This window comes from Mastomys coucha, unplaced genomic scaffold (genome assembly GCF_008632895.1).
Source record: "Mastomys coucha isolate ucsf_1 unplaced genomic scaffold, UCSF_Mcou_1 pScaffold20, whole genome shotgun sequence".
Taxonomy (NCBI): Eukaryota; Metazoa; Chordata; class Mammalia; order Rodentia; family Muridae; genus Mastomys; species Mastomys coucha.
The window spans coordinates 23,439,852-23,459,439 of NW_022196903.1; the positions used below are offsets into that span (position 1 = coordinate 23,439,852).

Below are 19,588 nucleotides of genomic sequence, written 5' to 3' on the forward strand. Positions count from 1 at the left end.
GTGGTGGTGGTGGTGGTGGTGGTGGAGGAGGAGGTGGTATGGGATGGGATGGGGTTGGGAAAGGAGCTGGCTGGAGCACACCTGGGCTCATTAGGCTGTCTGTGTTTGTGCTTTGGAGGCCAATAGCAAGTGCTTGTGATAACTGGACAAATGACTCAGTGAAGTGGATATGCTAGCTTACATGAAGTGTGATATGAGACTATAGTTTCCACTTGAACATTCAAAAGAGAAAATTGTCTTGATTTTTAAAAATTACATAGGGGTTTCTGTGTTCTTGTGTACACTCAATTCATAGCACAGGATAGCTAGCAAGGTGATTTTTTTTTTTTTTCCCTTTGGAAACAAGTTGTGTGGCATAACCCAGGTTGACCTCAAACTTGTGATTCTTCCTCGGCTTGCTGAGGGCTGGACTCACATGGCTGAACCCTGTGGGCTGCAGTGTTTCACTCAGGTCTCGCTGAGTGGATGAGGCTTTTCAGTATTGCTGGAGATGGGTACATACCCACTTTCTGTTGCTGCTTCCTCTCTCGGGAGATTGACATATGCTTTTTGTTTTTACAGCAGAAACTGATGCTGAATCACAGTCTGAGTGTTGGATGCAGATGGAGAGTTGTGGGATCTCACTTACTTTCAGTGAGCCTTAATATGATAGTTAGTGTTGTGTTTTTCTCACTTAGCTTTAATGATTCAAAAATGAACAGTAGCTTCAGTTGGCTTTTATGTTTTAAATTAGGAAGTTAGGCAACTTGTAGGAAACTTAATGAAAGTTTTGGTTTCATTTTCAGGTGACACTAAAAAAAAGTATGTGTGTGTGTTGTGTGTGTTTGTGTGTATGTGATGGGTGGAGGGAGGGAGGAGAGCTCATTGTCCTGGGAGCCAGGGGACCAAGGCTTTGGCCTGCGTGCATTTGTTTTGGTTTTTCTTCTGAATGTTATTTTGGGTAAGACTTTCTCCTCAACTTACCTCTAGAGTGACTCGTTGTTTTACACATCTTCTAGTCCCATAAAGCTGTGATTATACCGGAAGCAGTTACATTTTCTTCAGGCACACTGAAACAAAGCTGAGAAATAGAATACCTTATGGCAGGCTCTACTCTGAATTGGTGTTTATCCCACCAGAAGCATGCTTTCTGTTGTCTGCTTTTTCTGTAACAACAACCAACCAACCTTTTTTGGAAGTGGATTAGTTGAAATACCATCTTTTAGTATGGAAGATTAATATTTTCAGTTTGTGTATTTTTGTTGTTGTTTTGTTTTTGTTTGTTTGTTTTTTCAAGACAGGGTTTCTCTGTGTAGCCCTGGCTGTCCTGGAACTCACTTTGTAGACCAGGCTGGCCTCGAACTCAGACATCCGCCTGCCTTTGCCTCCCAAGTGCTGGGATTAAAGGTGTGTGTCACCACTGCCCGGCTTCAGTTTTTGTTTTTAAATAGAAAAATTTTCTTAAATCCTTTTAAGAGTAGATCTCAAGCTAGAGAAAGGATCTCCTGGTTTTCTAACCAGGTCATTGTGGAGAGACCACCTGGGAGAGCCACTGAATTAACATCTGGGAGAGGCCTGAGAATCTCTGCTCAGAACAGGCAGCCATTCCTGTTTGATTCTGAGAGGTTCAGTTTGGGCTAGGACTGGGACTGCCATTTGGGACCCACTGATTTACTTAACTTCTGAACTGTTTTCTGTAGTGGACAGTGTAGGGCACATAGATGAAGTACATACACTTGTGGGGTTGAGTGTGCCAGAATTTTATGAGGGAAGATAGAGAATTCTCTTTTGGCATTCATTTTGATGACTCCCAGGACACTGCATTGGTTTTAATCAATCCAGTATTGGTCCATCATCAGGGTCCATTCACAGTGACTGTCAGATCAGATTCCTGGGTCACCACTGACAGCTGAGAAGTTGTTTTATATGCCTGATTTAGGCCATATGCTCCTTTTAGCACTCATCTGCCACTTTTCCTTGTATTTGCATAGATTCCTGAGATCTTCCTATCACTTGGCACTGGTACCCTGGCACATTATTGCTACAGAATTCTTTAGTGTCATTTACCCAAATGACAACTTTGAGTTCCTCACTTTCTGTTCTTGGAACCTGAAAGTCCCCTCTCCTTTTTTCTTTTTCTTTTTTCTTCTTTCTGTTTTTCCTCCCCAACCCCCTTTCAGAGGGTATCTTTTATCCCAGGCTGTACTGAGGATAACCTGAGGATCAAACCCCCATGTTCATGCATGTTGGGCAAGCACCTCCTGTAGTCCCAGCTCTCTCTCTCCCTCCCTCCCTCCCTCCCTTCTTCCCTTCCTTCCTTCCTTCCTTCCTTCCTTCCTTCCTTCCTTCCTTCCTTCCTTCCTTCCTTCCTTCCTTCCTTCCTGTTCGTTTGAGACAGGGTTTTTCTGTATAGTCCCTGGCTGTTGAGGAACTTGCTCTGTAGACCAGCGTAACCTTGAACTCAGGAGATCCATCTGTCTCTGCTCTAATGCTGGACTCAAAGGTGTGGTCATCATTCTTGAGAATCTGCCTTTATTCTTGAGAGCCTCTCTTTGTCTCAGCTGTAGAGGGCAGGGCCAATGCCTTCGCCTGGGATTTAGTAACTATGTCAGTTGCTTGATGATCTTGGATGTTTTAATATTTCAATACCTGTAGATTAAGTGGACCTTTTGAAGTTTTCCTGTTAACCGCTTTATCTGTAGAGAACTTTGTGACAAGGAAAAGTTCTGACTTCCCAACTTACAGTGACCGGCAGAGAGATCAGATCTATCTTGTTCTTAGTGGTAGGCACATAGCTCCTCTGCTTTTTCCTTTTGGCTAAGAAGGTGGAAGTGTGTGATTATTGTGACATAAGAGATAACTGTCTATATTTCTTAACATGATCCTCCTAAAATCCTTGTAATTTGGGGCCTGTGAGATGGCTCAGCAGGTGTCAGCTCTTGTTGTCATGTTTGATGACATGAGTTTGACCCCCAAGTCCCATAGGTGACAGAAAGAACTGTAGTTGTCTACTATACTTTCACCTTAGCATGTGTGTGTGCGCGCGCACGCACACACACACACTTTGAATATGAGAGAAAATATTTGCTATTTGTCTTTCTGAGTCTGCCTTGATTTGCTTAACAGAATAATTTCTAGTTCCATCTACTTTCCTCCAGATGTCATGATTTTATTTTTATTTTTTTATGGCTGAATTAAATTCCATTGTGTATATAATTCACATTTTCCTTAGCCATTCATCTGTGGATGTATAGGTGAACTGGTTCCATTTCTTAGAATAGTACAGCAATAAATGTGAATGTACAAATGTTTATGTTGCCTTGGAGTTGTTTGGGCATGTAATCAAGAGTGCTATCATATCTTGTCATATGGTGCTTTGAAGAACCTGTATACTGATTTCCAAGATGGCTCCACAGGTGTCCACCAGGTGTGGATAGGATAAGAGTTCTTTCCCGATATCCTGTTTATCATTTTTTTTTCTTAAGTTTTCTTTTTGAAAAAGGTTTATTTTATCTTTATTTATGTGATATGTGTGTGTCTGCGCATGTGTGTGCTGGGGCCCTGGAGTTCAGAAGAGGGTTTCAGATATCCTTGGAAATAGAGTCACAGGCTCTCTGATGTGGGTGCTTGGAGCTAAATGTCTTTGCAAGAATAAGCTCTTAACTACTGAGCCATCTCTCCAGAATCCCTTATTTGCTTTTGATACAGGGTCTCATGGGGCCTAGGCTGGTTTTGAACTAGTTATGTAGCTGAATCTCATGCTGGGTTTTGTTACCAACTTCAAGGGAAGAGAAATATGTCCAATCATCAGAAATCTATTCTGTGCACATCAGAATGGTATGGTACCTGGCTTCAGAACTACTTAAAGACGCTGTAGTTTTCCATCTCAGTCTACCCAGGATTGCTAGGCTTCCTTGTCTTGGCATGGTTATCAGCAATGGCCTGTTGGCCTGATCTGAGTGATAAGCGGGAATGTCAGCAACAGTCAGCACAGGGAGGCCCCGTGCAGGAGAGTGAGTGGTGGTGTAGCTCCCAGAGGGCAGCATGAACGAGAGGTGGGCTCTGAGCCCCCTGGGATGACTTGACAGAAGGAGGGTTGTGTGGCGCAACAGCTGGACTCTGTGTGATTCTGGCCAAGCTTTGCTTGAAAGGTTTTGCAGCCTGCTTCATGCAGTTACTGCTAACTGGCAAGAAGTAAGTAAGTTGGTTTGTAGTGGAAGGAGGAACTTGTGAATTTAAATGTTCATGGTTTTCTTAGAAGTAAAATGGGTTGGGAAAAGTCACATGCTAGTTTTGGTTGGTTTGAAAATGTCTTCCCAGAGAAGATGGTATAAAGGACAGATGTCTTGACAGAGGTAAAAGACTAAAGATAAAAGGGCAGGTGAGCTGGTGCACACAGTGGGGGCACTCAGAGGAGAGCAATCTGGACTCATGCAAAGCTGAGGGATTTAGCTAAAGACTAAGGGTGCCTGGAAGTTTGTTAGAAAAAGGAAGAGGCTTCAAAGCTTTTGCTTCCAGTCCTTGAAATATACTCGTGAGATGTCAGCCAAGTGTTCAACCTCATGGATTCTGTCCCAGGAGGTTCATTGTCTTACAGCCTTAATACCAGGAGCATTTTTATTTGGGCATCCACCCAAGGCATAATCATTGTGCCAAGTAAAATTTATCTATTTACCCATTAGGGGATTGTCCTAGGCTTTAATGAGAAAAATAGTGTATGCTATTCCTCTATGTATATTGCAAGGTAGAGACCAGAACCTGGGTCCTGGGGTCCCACTGGGATCTGTTATTCTGTGTGCAGTAATTACTTGCATTATTGCTCTTGGCAGGTGAGGCCTTTTACAGCCCAGAGGCCAGGAGGCTGCTTCTATTACTTAAAAGCTAAGTTACCTTGTTAAACTCCTCTCTGGTGAGAGCTTTAAAATCTCTCTAGACCTCCCATGGGCTCTCTCTAGGGTACAGGTTCAGCACAGGCTAAGGCTGCCCTGCCTTTGTATAATTAGTCATAGGCATTCTAGCTCTGAGTAGCAGAATAAAAATTTTAATTGAATTCTTAGGAGTTCTTTTCAAAAGTTGAGTAGCAGCATGTCTATGGGAAAAGCCAGGAACGGTGTTAAATGGCAAGGGATTTGTACTTTTATTCCTTTCTGACAGTCTGCCTTGGACTTAAGAGTAAGACGAATCCTGGGATGACATGCTAATTCATCATTAAAAGACTGGCTGGTCTATGGTAGGTTTGTGATTTATACTTTATTTTGACAATCAGCATTTCAAATAGGGAATGTTTTCAAATAACCTCAAGATTAAGCTTTTGTAGATAACATACAAGTTGATGTATTTCCTTTATTGTATTATGAACCCTGCACATAAAGCAAAAATAAGCATTTGGTGTTCTTGAGATGATTCATTGAATAATGTGTTCAGTGCACTAATGTCCTTTAGTGTCCACAACTTTACAGAAACAAGAACAGTAAATGCATGGGCTTTAATTTCTCTATCATGTTCTGGTGTCTCTGGTCTGTTCATTTGGCTGTATGTGGTGCCAGGTCCTCTACCCCCAATCAGTTGCTCTGATGGTTGGCTGTTGTGTACAGTACATTTTTGCTTAAGGATAGGATGAGGGCAGTGCTGTGACTGAGAAATTAAGAGATGTTTGACTTGGCTAATAACACAGTAGCTTTTCCCTCTCTTGCTCTGGATTGGGAATTGCTGCTGCACTTGCTTTTGGATGTGGCCCCTGGAATTGTGGGGAGGAGGGTGAGTTAAATAAAGAACGTGGCTTGGATATAGGGACTCAATTAGCTGAGGAATCCTGGAATGGCATTCCAGGTTTTTCTACCTTTCCTCACCACCATTGACTTGCCCTGAAGTCAAAGTTTCTTTGCCCAACAGGAGTACTTTTTTTCTGTGGCTTTACAAAAATGACCATAATTTTTAGAGAACTGCTTCGCACTTGTGGTGGTAGTACATAATATCACAAAAAAGAAAACTTCAACTTTTGCTCTGTGTGTGTGTGTGTGTGTGTGTGTGTGTGTGTGTATGTATGTGTGTGAGAGAGAGAGAGCAAGGAATTAGTTCTGAAATACCTTGGATATTCATTCAAAATAGATGTGAGCAGAAATGTGGTCCATTATTACAATGCACAATATAGCCAAGATGTTTACTCTAGAAAATACTCTGGGAAGGGAAAAAGCCTCCCAACACTTTCCCTTGTCTGTTCTTAGACTCAACACAGAACCTTCTGTGACAGATACGTGGGTTATTTCCCACAGAAAACACCAAGTAGATATCTTAATTCAAATTCTGACATATTCACCTGGAGGTAGCGTCACGTCTCACAATGCCCATTTTCACAAGAGACTCCTTAGGTACCAGTCCCAAGTTCTAGGTTGGAACCTGTACTCCCAGCTGACTACAAACTAGTGTTCTCTCCCCTGTCAATAATTTGCTAAGACATCTCATGGAGCCTATAGAAACAAACATTTACTAGTTTGTTAGGGATGCTACTACAGTGGGCACATTCAGGTGAGGAGATGGAAATGACAGTGGGATGCGTAGAATTTCCATGTTCTCTCAGGACATGCCACCTTCAGAACCTCTCTGTTCAGCAAGCTGGAAGCTGATCAGATCTTATTGAAGAATTTTTAGAGCACATGGATATGGTGGCACAAGCTTGTAAGTCTAAGCTACTAAGGAGGCTGATGTTGGAGGATTACTTAAAGCCCAGGAATTGGAGCATAGACTTGGGAAGCATAGCAAAACTTTGTCTTAAATTTTGTCCCCAGTATGTGTGTACATGCTGTAGTGGGTGTCTAAGGTGGCTATCTAGTATCTTCTTCTATTGTTTGCCATCTTTATTTTTGTTGTGCAGAATTTCGCACTGAACTTGTTGTTTCTGCTAGAATGGCTGTCTAGAGAGCCCTGGAGTCTAGGCTTGCAGAAGTGTTATTCCTGGTGTTTTAATTTTTGTTTATTTTTAGTTATTTTACGTGTTTGCATGTCTTTCCTGCATGTATTTTGTGTACCACATTCATGCCTAGTGCTTTCAGAAGTGAGAAGAGAGCATCCAATTCCCTAAGACTGCAAATACAGATGGTTGTGAGCTGCTATGTGGATGCTAGAATTTAACCCAGGTCTAATGGAAGAGCAGCCAGTGCTCCTAACCACTGAGCTATCATCTCTACACCTGACTTTTGACATTGGTGTTGGGATCTGAACTCTGGTCCTCATACTTGCACAGTAGACAGTCTACTAACATTTTTGGTTTTTTGAGACATGGTTTCTCTTTGTAGCCCTGGCTGTCCTGGAACCCACTCTGTAAACCAGGCTGGCTTCAAACTCATCCTCCTGCCTCTGCCTCCCAAATTCTGAGATTAAAGACATGTGCCATTGCCCGGCTTCTAGCAACATTTTTAAGGTAGAATCTCATGTAACCATGGATAACTTAGGACTCCTCATCTTCTCAAGTGTGTACACCCACACTTGCTGATCAGACCTAGGGCTTACCAACTGAGTTATGTTTCCAGCCACTTAATTCATTTATTTGTAGAATTTAATCATCAGCACCATTCCCTCAGGTTAGTTGAAAGTTGAAGTCTTTATTCATTTGCCTTTCATTGGATCTGGCCATATCCTGAGGCAATGATAAGGCTCTATTCTTAGTAACCGCAGCAGGGCTAGCCACAATGCTCAGTTGTTTAAGAGCCCTGGGGTTCTTCCAGTAGGTTCAATTTTAGGTACACACAAGTGTCTGTAACTCTAGTTCCAGGGGATATGTGACCCAATCTGGCCTCTAAGGGCATCACACATGCATATGGTACACAGACATACATGCAGGTAATACACTCGTATACATAAAATAAGAGTAAATCTTAAAAACAAAAAGAAAACCCCAAAGGGTCTGTATTGTGTTCCATTATGAGCAATAGGCTAAATTTTGCATTTAAGTCTAGGGGGGGAAAGGTGGGGTTGGGATTTGAGTTTATGGGAGACTGATCCAGCTTCATTGGTGGTGGCCTAAGCTTGCTTGTTCCTTTTCCTCAGAGTGTACCCCATCCATTGTGCTCTGTGCCCATTCACTTATGTTTCTCAGTGAGTTGCAAAGTTACAATAAAGAGTAGTTACTACTACTCTTTTTTGCTGTCAGTTTAGACATTTAGATACACTTCTATTACTGAGGTCTTTGGATGTAGTAAGCTTTGGGTTGTAGATCTGAGAAATTCTTGTCTACTAATGAAGAACAAATGCAGAAATCATGGGGAATATAATTGGAGTAGAGATGATAGCATTTGCACAGATACCAAGTATTCCCCTCAGACATGGGAAGTGACTGAAGAAAGTGGGGAGACAATTGAATATTGAACAGTTAATTAGGACATTCTTCAAAGTGGTCAGAGATATAGATTTGAATGGTTTCTGTTGAAAATAGAGTAGACCTGACAGCTCACAGGAAGTAAATCAATTGAGTGGTTAGAAATGAGTTAGCCAAGACACTCTTGAAGGAGGTAACAAGGGAAATCCGGCATATGATAAGGGCACTGAGGGAAGCAGCTGGAGAGAGCTATGCCAAAAATAACATGAACTACCTGGGGGAGAATGAAGTGATGCTGAGCTAAGTTTGAGTTGTTGGAGGCAGAGGCAGAGAGCTGGGTAAGAGGGATCCCCTGGGGATGGAGGATCCAAAAGAAAGGACAGCTATATTCCTGCATGCTGAGGGAGTGGGGGGCTTTAGAGAACATTGTGCTTCATATTATTTGATGGAGAAGCCAGAGAAGCAGGTATGAGTGTTATTTTCCTCTTAGGGTTTGTTAGCTTCTGTAAAAATCCTGTAAAGTTATGAATTGTTTAAGTACAATCGTATCTTAATGGTTTTTGTTTTTGCTTTCTAGAGTCCAGTATGAAATATAATACTAACAATAAAAAAAGCTTAGTTTATTTGATCTTATTCTGTGCTCTGAGCCTGCCATGGTGAGCAAGGTTGACACGATCCATCCATTCTTTGCACTCAGAACTGGCAGCTTGGAAGAAGACTAGTGCAAACAGTTACAGGCTGATTCTATATTGTCTTGAGGTCCATGGGTGAGAAGTGTAGAACTTCAGATTTTGGAAGGCATCTCTGAGAAAACAGTGTTTCAGCTCTGTTTGCTAGAGAATTACCAGGCTAGAGAGTTAGGGTGGGAATTAGCCTCAAACTTCATTATTCATGCCAGTCACCTCCCAGGTTAAATCCTGTTTTAACATTGGTCTGGTGCAGTGTGAGGATCTGCATTTCTGATTAATGTGGAGATATCATTGGTCTGTAATCTCCTACAGAGGCTTTCTGAGCAGTAGCACCTTGGTCATTTATTCTTTAGTGTCTGTTAAAAGGTGATGGGGTTCAACAAAGCCATTTTTCCTTCCCTTCATTCTGTGGTCATGGTCATTGCAATGGTAGAACCAAATTGATTAGTGCTTGTAATATGTGGCTGGTTTTGTAATAAAGACTCTTCTTATTCCTCCACTGTTTATTTTATTTTATTTTTTTTTAAATAATTTTAATTTGAGGTCGTATTTCCCCTTCTTCTTCTTCTTTTTTTTTTCCTTCAGTCTTTTGAGACAGGGTTTCTCTGTATAGCCCTGGCTGTCCTGGAACTCATGCTATAGACCAGGCTGGCCTCGAACTCAGAAATCTGCCTGCCTCTGCCTCCCAAGTGCCGGGATTAAAGGCATGAGCCACCACTACCCGGCTCCACTGTTTTTAACTATTATTTGTTTTATGTGTATGGATGTTTTGCTTGCAGGCATGTTTGCTCCACATACATGCCTGGTGCCCTTAGAGGCAAGAAGAGAGCATCCAGTTCCTTGGGACTGGAATTATAGGTGGTTGTGAGTTGCCATGTGGATGCTGGTCTAATGTTAATGAAAATACTTTGTTTCCTTGGTCCTTTACTTTAGATAGCACACCTTTGCAGACAACACCTAAGGTGCCAGGGCAGGAATAGAAAACCTTAGGAAAAAAAGAAAATACAGTTTTGTAGTAAATTAACAGTGAATTTCTCTCTGCATTTCTCCAAATATTTAGATTAGAGCTCATCTGCACTAGTCCTCCAAGTGATGTTTACAGGTGGCACTACTATATCTGGCTCATTCCTTGTATTAGTTACTTTTTTATTACTGTGATAAAATACCATGATCAGTGAAATTTATACAAGAGTATCTTGTCTTTAAACTCTCAAAGCCTGCCCCAGTGACACTTAATCCAGCAAGGCCACACCTCCTAAAACTATCCAAACAGCATCACCACCTGGGGCCAAACATTCAAATGCCTGAGACTATGTGACATTTGTCATTCAAACCATCACAGGCCTTGTTCTTGCTAATCTGTACCAAGATTGCAAATCTTCACTTAAACCAAAAATCTAGAGTGTTCTTGTTTTTGACAAAAAGCTCTTAATTACTATAACTCTAAATTTGATGAAGTTTTTCCTAAAACTTGTGGTACTAATTGTGAGGTCTGACAGGTTCAAAATATGTACCCTCATTCTTTTGCATTTTATATATTTAGAACACCCAGTAGATGACTGGCTTATGGAGAAAAGGGGTCTTCCCTGGGGCTATAATATTGAGCACTGTAGTCAGGGAAGGTTTGGATTCTCTGACTTGAAAACCTCTTTATTTCATTTGGAAGAACTTGAAGCAGGGAGTGAATCACAGATAAAAAGATGGGACATGGAAGGGCTCTGTCGTTTGTACCTTTGTTACACCATGACTGAATGGAAGATGGGTGTCTAGAGAGTGAGAGCAGTGGGCATGTGTAAGGGCTCTGACATGTGCCATTCCACTCTATTACTTCTGTTACTCAGGGCATCAGACTTGGTGGTAGGCACCTTCACTTGATAAGCCAGCTCACTTGAGTATGTTATTGCTGTGATTGTTCCCAAATAACAATTTTCTAATTTTACCATTGATCCTGCACTTATCAGTTGTCACTCTAGAACTCTTTCCACAATTGTTCATTCATTTGTTCAGTGGATTATAGTCTACTACTAGTATTTTGATTTTGTCTTTTAAAGATCAATTTTCTGCCTGCCTGCCTGCCTGCCTGCCTATCTATCTATCTACCTATCACATTGGTGTTTTGCATACATGAATGTGTGTGAAGGAGTTGGATTATCTAGAATTGGAGTTCAAGACAGTTGTGAGCTGCTATATGGGTGTTGGGAATTGAACTCTGGGTCCTTTGGAAGAGCAACCAGTGCTCTAAACTGCTGAGACATCTTTCCAGTTCCTATTATTTTGATTTTCAAGTTGTCCCAATTTTGACCCATGATAATACCCTTAAGCAGGCTACTTTATCATTTTGATAAAGTATATCACCATTACCCTTTGAACACTTTTAAAGAAAGTTTTCTAATACAGCCACATATTCCTGGCCGAGACTGACCTTTCCCAGACCCAAACCTAGAACTGTCAGTTTCTCAAGGAGCTCTTGCCCTTTTTAGCAGAGAGAAGTCTTTAGAAGGCGGCATATCTTCATAGAGGGTGGAAATAGGAAATGTGACATGCATGTCTGTCTTTTATATTTATCTGTATGTTTTCTCAAACAGTGCCTTTTGTTTCTCATCCCAACTCAAACTTCCCTCTCCACCACTTGGAGACCTGGCTTCGTTATTCTTCTGCCTTTGTTTGCTCAGTTTCCCATGTGACCAATTGCTTGCTCTGAACATTTGCTTCCTCAGCTTCCAGTGACCTGTCAGCCAGTGCTGGGTGAGTAATCAGCTCCACCTGGAGTCCAACCAGCCAGTTATGACACATGCACACACAAGCCCCGCCCCTGCCTGACAGCGCTCCTCCCCCACCCCTCACCCCCTGATTGGAGTCCAGCCAGCCAGTTATGACACATGCACACACAAGCCCCGCCCCTGCCTGACAGCGCTCCTCCCCCACCCCCTCACCCCCTGATTTGTTATTTCTTGGTGCAGACAGAGTCTTGTCCATGCAAAGTATGAGTTATGCCATCCCATCAGTGAGGTTGTTGTTTTGGTTTTTATTTTTTAACCCATTGGTAGTATTGGTGGTTTGGCAGTGGAAATGGTCACTCTTAAAACTGCCCAGAATCCTGGCAGAAAACTGGTATCTCCATTTCTTTGGGTAGAAAGAAAGCTTTGCTAGGCTTTTCTTTACTTTGAAATATTTCCAACATTCTTTATAAAGTTTTTGGAAGATTTCAACTGGTTTAATTTTTTCCCCCTCCAAATTGTGCCTTTGGTGTTTGTGTGTAACTGAAATAAAGTACTTAAAAAAACCTTCTGTTCTGTGCTTTATTTACTGTTAAAAAAAAAAAATCAAAACCAACCAACCAGACATTCATTTTTTTCCTCCAAAATGAACATGTTTCTTCACCAGAGGACTTTTAATTCTTCCGGATAGTTTGTGTTTGATTTCTTTTTTCCTATCAGGATATTAAATGTAAGAGTTATGAGCACTGCCAGACTATGTTCTGGCTCTTCGGAATTAAATTTTAGTATCTGTGGGTCCTGTGGGCATACACTGCCGACTTTATATTGTCATTGTTCAGCAAAGTAACATTCTTTTCTTAATCTTTACTGCATACTTTGGTATGGTGTTGTTAGTTTTCTTTGTACTTCATTTCTCTAACACTTAAGGAAATTCTTTTTTCTTCATGGTCAGAGGGTTGAAGAGTCCTGATCACTGTAGTACTTTTCTGTTCCTTTAATTAAGGCTGAGTACCTGACCCCCAAGCATTTGATATGATAGGTAAAATTCTATCTGTAGTAGTATCCTTAAGATCTAGGGCTTGTGGTGACAATTTTATGGAATTCTGGTTCCTTTAAAAAACACAGAAATAAGAATATGTTTTTGTTTGAATCCCAGGTGTGGGGATATGGGGCTGTTTCAGACTGTCTGCAGCAGCTGACTGACCTACCATGTGCTATAGCAGAAGTATGGATTTGGTCAGCTGTAGGTTGCCTCTGTGACGCTTGGAATTCTGGAAACTTTCCAGAGGGTATCCTGAGATGTGGGGTGGATAGTTGTTGGTCATTCAGGGGGATAGGTTGTGGTTTGTTAGTAGTCACGCCCAAAGAATAAACAAAAGGAAAGATATTAGATTCAGGGATACTGTCTCTCTCCCCTCTACCCTTTCTCTATTAATAAAGAGTGTGAAATCAGAGGGTAAAGGGTGGGAAAAAGAAGACTCCACAAAGTAGCAAAGAAGAAACAAGAAGGAAAGAAAAGTTAGATTCAGGGAGCTCTCCCCTCTCTCCTTTCTCTTCTTCCTGGTGGTGGGGTTGAAGCTGGGGATGGGGGTGGGGAGGGGATAAAAAGTGGGAAAAAGAACTCAAAAAGCAAGCTACAAGAGTTCATTTACTTTTTTTTTTGCTTAATTTTGAGACTGTGTTTTAATTTCAGCACTTCCCCCTTCCCTTTTGTCCTTCCAAATCCTTCCATGTATACTCTGCCTTGCTCTCCTTCAAACCCATGGCCTCAGTTTTCATCAGCTATTATTTCATGTATACACGTATTTGTGTATACATATGTATTTCTAAGTATAACTTGCCACATTAATGTTACGTACATGCATATTTTTGGAAATGACTGGCACGGACGACAGGTTGATGTGCTCTTTCCCTAGGGAGGGCTACTTCTGCTCCCAGCTTTACCCAGTTGGTTGTAGTTCTTTGTGTGGGGTTGAGACCTCCTGAGCTTTTCTCTGTGCAGTTGTCATGTTTGCTGGTGTTTTCCTTGCTCAACTCAATGTGGTCATGTTGGTGATATAGTTTCTGATGTTACTAGACACAGTCTTTACAGAAAACTCCCTGATCCTCTTTCTTTTCACTCCTCTTCTTTCTGACACTCTTCACAATGCTTCACAATGTCCCCTGAGCCTTTTGTGTGGGAGTGACTCGTAAATGTAACCATGTGACTGGGCTTCATCTACTTCTTCTTTTGGGAGGTCACATGACTATTGTCCTGAGATTTTGTTGTTGTTGTTTGACAACTGGAATGAATTTCTTTACTGTACATAGGTCTACTACATACTTGTTTTTCTTCCTGAGTTCGCCTTTTTGTTGATCTTAATCTCTTGAATCTGTGGCAGTAAGTAGAGCCCAGTGGCAGGTTGTAAGAACTTGACTCTGTGGAGAGCATGTTCTGTAGACGGCCCTGCATGAGTTCCTTCCTTGCTGAGGAAGCTTCATTGCACAGGGGCTTCCCAGTACTTATTTTCACAGGCCACTGGTGTTGGCTCATGGTTCTCATATATGCCGTATTTGGGGTTTATTTGGAAGCATGTTGGAATACTATTATTTCTCTATGCTGTATTTTCCTCATCTATAAAGCGGAATATGGTAGAGAAGAGCAATTTATGATCCTTTGCCATTTCCTGAGCTACATAAGAGGTTTAGGCCATCTGTGTATTGTTGTTATTATTGCCAGTCCATAATTAATAGCAAATATCATTAATACTGCAGATTGGGCTGGGATAAGAACAGATTTGTTTTTGTTCCTGGTTATAGATCAAATCAGAAGGCTACATTTGATACTGGCCTTTCCATGATTTTATTTTATGGGTGGTGGTGGTGTGTGTTCAATACATGCTGCTTTGATTTGGCACAGCCAGCTCTTGAGGCGTAGTGTTTCTGATGATCTGGTCTGGGACACCGGCCCTGCTGCCCATGCTTCTTCCTGCGGTTTTTAGGCTGCAGTCACTGTAGCTGTCTGTCTCCAGAGTCTCTAGCTGTGAAAATAAAATAACTCTCTTTTTCTGACTTCTCTTCAGTGATTTACAAGCTGAGACCCTGTGTGGGGGGTTGACTGGGGAGTGGGCATATCCTTTAGTCAGAGAAACAGCAGCGCCATGAAGCCCTGAGTTTTTAAGTCATTGCTTTTGTCTGGTGGGCCTTTAATTTAGGCTTGCCTCTTGTTTTTAGCAGAAACAATGAGGGGAGACAAAATCAGGAAGATTTGGGTAGATTGAAAATTTCCCAATGTAGTTTCTCTGTGGTTGTTCCTGTATTCTGTTTCATAGGATGTTTCTGGGTATTAAACAGTTTTGAGCTATATGCATTAAACTACTGCACCCTCGGTTCTCCCTTCCTCTCTTTCTCTCCCATTCTCTTCCTGCCTTCACTTCTTACAATGTTGGAGTTTGAATTTAGGGCCTAGCAGCTGAACTGTATCCCAGCCTTGTTTTTATGGTCTTGCTAAGTGTTTATTGACACAGTGCTTCCAGTTATGACTTAATGCCTGCCTGCCTGCCTGCCTTTGTGGTTTTGAAGTCCTAGCTAAGAAGTGATCATTAATGGAATGATATGTAGATTTACCTGTGTGTTGTATTCCCTGTTGTAAATTTGACTTCTGTTTTCATGTCTGATGCTTCTTTAATTCCTTTTGTTTGTAGTCTGAGGTAGAGACCAGACTCCTGGGTGTGACTGTTTAGATGCACCTTTTGTTGAAATTTCTGCTCTTTCTGCATTGAGTTATCTAGGCATTTTTGTTCAAAACCCTCTGGTTGAATGTATAGATGTGGTATAGGCCCTGACTTGTGTATCCTCAGTTGCCTGTCCTTATTGTTTATATTGGTCCTTCTGTTGTCACTTTTACCCTCGTCATGTGCCTTTTAGATCTTAAGAGGCAGAAATGCGCATTAAGCTGGTCTTCTCCACAGAGCCAATAAGATGCCTTTCTTGGGCCAAGATGATTTTGCTTTTGAATTGGGAAAAATACTGGTCAGTATCCATACTTGAGTTTTTTGTACGGTCACATTGATATAACTGGTGAGAACATACTTTTGCATGTAGTCTGTCTTTTAATGGCAGTAGTCTGGACATTCAAGAGTTAAGTGTACCAAATCATCAGTCTAGTGAAGATTTGATGTCATACTCTGTTGCTGGGCAACATTTTAGTCACTCTCTGTACAGTCTTTCACTGTAAGTAAATTTCCCAGTAAACCTGTAAGTGGATTTGAGCAGTTTGAATCCCCGTTTTTCTTTTCAGTGCTTTGGTTCAGCCTCTGTGGCTGGCTGACCTGTGCCTTGAAGCAGATCCTTTGAATCCCACCACATCTCTCTGCAACCTGTATAGCAGAGCTGAGAAAGGTCAAGTCCATAACCTCAGTCAAGCTGACTCACTGTGACAGCTGGCGTCACAATCTTCCTGCTGTAGCAGGTAGTCCTGAGACCGTTCTTCTAGAATCTGTCATTTTATTATTCTAATTGGATAAAGTGGTAACCATATGACTTGTTTTCTATGCCCTATAAATTAGCAATTAAGGATAATTACTGTATTTGTGAAAGTTTGTAACATGAATCAGTCAGTGTAGCTTTGGCAGTTCAATTACCCATGACAGTTTCTTCACAGTCTTTATTCTTCTGAAATTAAAAATATGATAAATGCTCTGTTTTCTTTGCATATGTTGTTTACTGTTGGTCTCCTCACTTTGAGCATCAGCTCCCCAGGAGCAGAAACTTTTGTCTCTTTTATTCCCCTGAAATATGCAGCTTGTCTAGAACAGGGTCCCACACATCATTGGTATTTAATCACTATTGATGAAAAGTGAATCAATCAATCAGTCAGTGAATTAACTTTGAAAAAACCCAATGCCAATGTTTATTATGAAAGCTGGCTTGATGCCATATGAAGTAGCAGTCTGCTTTTAGGACCTTCCTTGTTTTTTTTTTTTTTTTTTTTTTTTCTGTGTTTTAAGTAGATATTTTAAGCATACCCACCTTGGTTTTATTGGGTAGAAAACCTTTAATAAGGGAAGCCCTTTAGAATATTTTTACTGAGGAAGAACTTCAGTAAAAACTGTTGACAAGGCAGGTGGAGGGAGTTAGCAGTTCTCGGAAAATTAGTTGTAGATAGCTACAAAGGAGGGTATAGGATCTTTTGAATGAATTCAGATCTTATAAATAGGAGGGAAACTAGTCTTTCCTATCAGAGAGGTTTCACTCTTCTGCAGTGTCCTGAAGACAGTGCTTTTCTACCTTTCCTTCAGTGCCATTGGCAAATGCTAGGAAGACCATTTCAGAAGAAAGCTATATCCATGTCAGTCTTTTCTGGCTGGAGGAAAAGGAAGAAAGTGCCTGCCACAGTGAGTCAACCTTTCGGAGGTTGGATTGATGACCATGTCTTCAATTAGTATACTTAGTAATAAAGAATACAGAGAGCATCTTAAGGGGATTGACAGGGCAGGAGAGATGGCTTAGTCAGTAAAGTGCTTGCTGTACAAGCATGAGGACCTGAGTTTGATCCCTAGTACTCATGTAAAAAAGCCAGATCTGGGAGGTGGAGACAGGCAGGTGGACTCTTACTGCTTATTGGTTAGGGAATCCAGTGGAATCAATGAACTCCAGATTCTGTGAGAGATCCTGCTTCAAAAAATAAAGTAGAGAGTGATAGAGAAAGGAAGAAGAAACTGATGTTGACCTCTGGCCTCTACACAATGATGGCTCAGTGGTTAAGAGTGCTTCCTGCTCTTGCAGAGGACCCAAGATCAATTCCTGGTGGCTTATAATTGCTTGTAATTTCAGCTCTAGTGGATTCATTGATGCCTTTTTGCTTCTGTGGGTACCAGTGCACATACATGCATACATACACAAATTCACATACAGACACAAGACACACATGAATTAAAAGTAAAGTCTAAAAAGGAAGAAAGGATAAAAATGAAGAGCATATCTTGAAACAGGATTGAAAAGACAAGTTTTTGCATGTGAAACCTCAAAGCCCACTCCCAGTGACACACTTCCTCCAACAAGGCCACACCTTATAGTGCCACTTCCTATAGGCATTGCCATTCCAACTGCCACTTTTGGAGACCTGTACTTCTGGCAGTGTGCTAGCCATTGGATAGTGGCCTCACAGTTATTTTACTCTTCTTATTTTCTGACTCGTGATACTTTTCCACAATTTAAAGCATTAGTTGAGATTGAGAATGCTAGTGGGCGTGTGGAAGCATCCTCTCCTTATAACCAATCCTTCAGAGTGAGCTTCCTTCACAAGAATCTAGTGTGAGCAGTGTTCTTCATTGACAGAACCCTGCAGCCTTTCACACTAACCTTTCAGTGGCTGTTTGTTTTGAAGCACAGAGTTGAGAACCCTTCAGAGTGAGTGAGCCCATCTCTCTGTTAGAGTGGCCTCACAAAGCAGAGGCAGTTTGAGTATGCCTCTTTGCCTCTTCCCAAAATCTTTCCTTTTATGGCCCTTCACATATTGAAACATTAATGCCAGTAAACTTGAGAGCCCTTTTCACAGTTGCAAATAGGCTGTGTCCTGGCCTCTTAGTCAGGCCTGGAGAGAAGGGAACTTAAGTGTGTAGGATGTGGGCTTTAGGGGACAGTGGTTGTGGATTTCTCATTTGATGGTTGCATATGCTTTGGTGGCCCCTGCCCCTGGCTCTGATTATGTAGGTGTTCCTTTCTTTAACTTTCCCTTTCTTTAAATGTTCATAGTTTGCCTCGTTCCAGAATGGAAAATGTGGAGATATTAACTTGTTAGGAATTGAAAAGAGCAGTGTTGGTGCATGCTGGGATAAAATTACAAGGGTTATTAACCTCTGTGTCTCATATATTTTTCTATCTCAGTCTATTTAATGTCTTTTTTTTTTGTTTAATTCCTACTTATATTTTTGAGTCCATTTTTGAATCTGGCCCAAGGCTCTATGTAGGTATTTCTCTTATAAAACTCAATTCTGACCAATTCATCATTGCAGAGATATTTGAGGGCCTCTGACTTGCAAAGTACTGTTCTAGATGTTGGGGATTCATTAGCATATGAGTTACATTAGAGAGATACTACTATTTCCAGGCCACTAATATTCTCTCTCTGTCTCTCTCTCTCTCTCTTCCTCTCTCTCTCTCTTAATTTTAACTGTAGGTCCTCTCTGGGTGTGCCATCATTGTCCGAGGGCAGCCCAGGGGTGGTCCTCCTCCTGAGAGGCAGATCAACCTCAGCAACATTCGAGCTGGAAATCTTGCCCGTCGTGCAGCTGCCACACAACCAGATGGGAAAGATACCCCGGATGAGGTAGGTGATTCTCCAGGCCTTTCGATGGCTGTAGACCTAGTAGACAGCCTGCTCTCCTCTTTGATGAAGAAATCTTGATGCACACATTTTTTTTCCTGTTCCTGGTGAGTATGTTGTCATGATGATTCAATCTGTCTTCGGTAGCTTATCACATCTGTCATTATGCGTACACTGCCTATCTGAGTTTCTTTTCAGTTCTCTTTGAATAACGCAAAAGAAGAAAGTTTATTCAACTCAGAACTCAAGGTTATAGTCCACATGGCGAGGAAGTCAAGGCAGGAAGAACTTTAAAGCATCTGATCACATCAAACTAACCAGGATGCAGAGTGTAGTGGATGCTTTCGTTCACTTCCTGCTCCTAGACACCGCAGGCTGTTGGCCCAGGGAATGGTGCCTTCCACAGTGGGGCAGTCTTCCGATCTCAGTTAATCAAATCAAGACAGCTCCTCACAGACAGGCCCAGAAGCCTAGTTCACACTTGACTCCCAAGAGTCAACTCTGAGTCAACTCTTGGTTTTTTGAGACAGGGTTTCTCTGTGTAGCCCTGGCTGGCCTCGAACTCAGAAATCCACCTGCCTCTGCC

At 41.6% G+C, this 19,588-nt stretch overlaps 1 protein-coding gene across 1 annotated transcript in view; it reads left to right on the forward strand.

The window, feature by feature from the left end:
- Positions 1-19,588, forward strand: part of Snd1 (staphylococcal nuclease and tudor domain containing 1) — a 404,121-nt gene that overhangs the window by 6,048 nt on the left and 378,485 nt on the right. Inside the window, exon 2 of the mRNA XM_031381336.1 lies at positions 18,856-19,005. Coding sequence (XP_031237196.1) covers positions 18,856-19,005 — 150 coding nt within the window. The remainder of the gene's footprint in view (positions 1-18,855; positions 19,006-19,588) is intronic.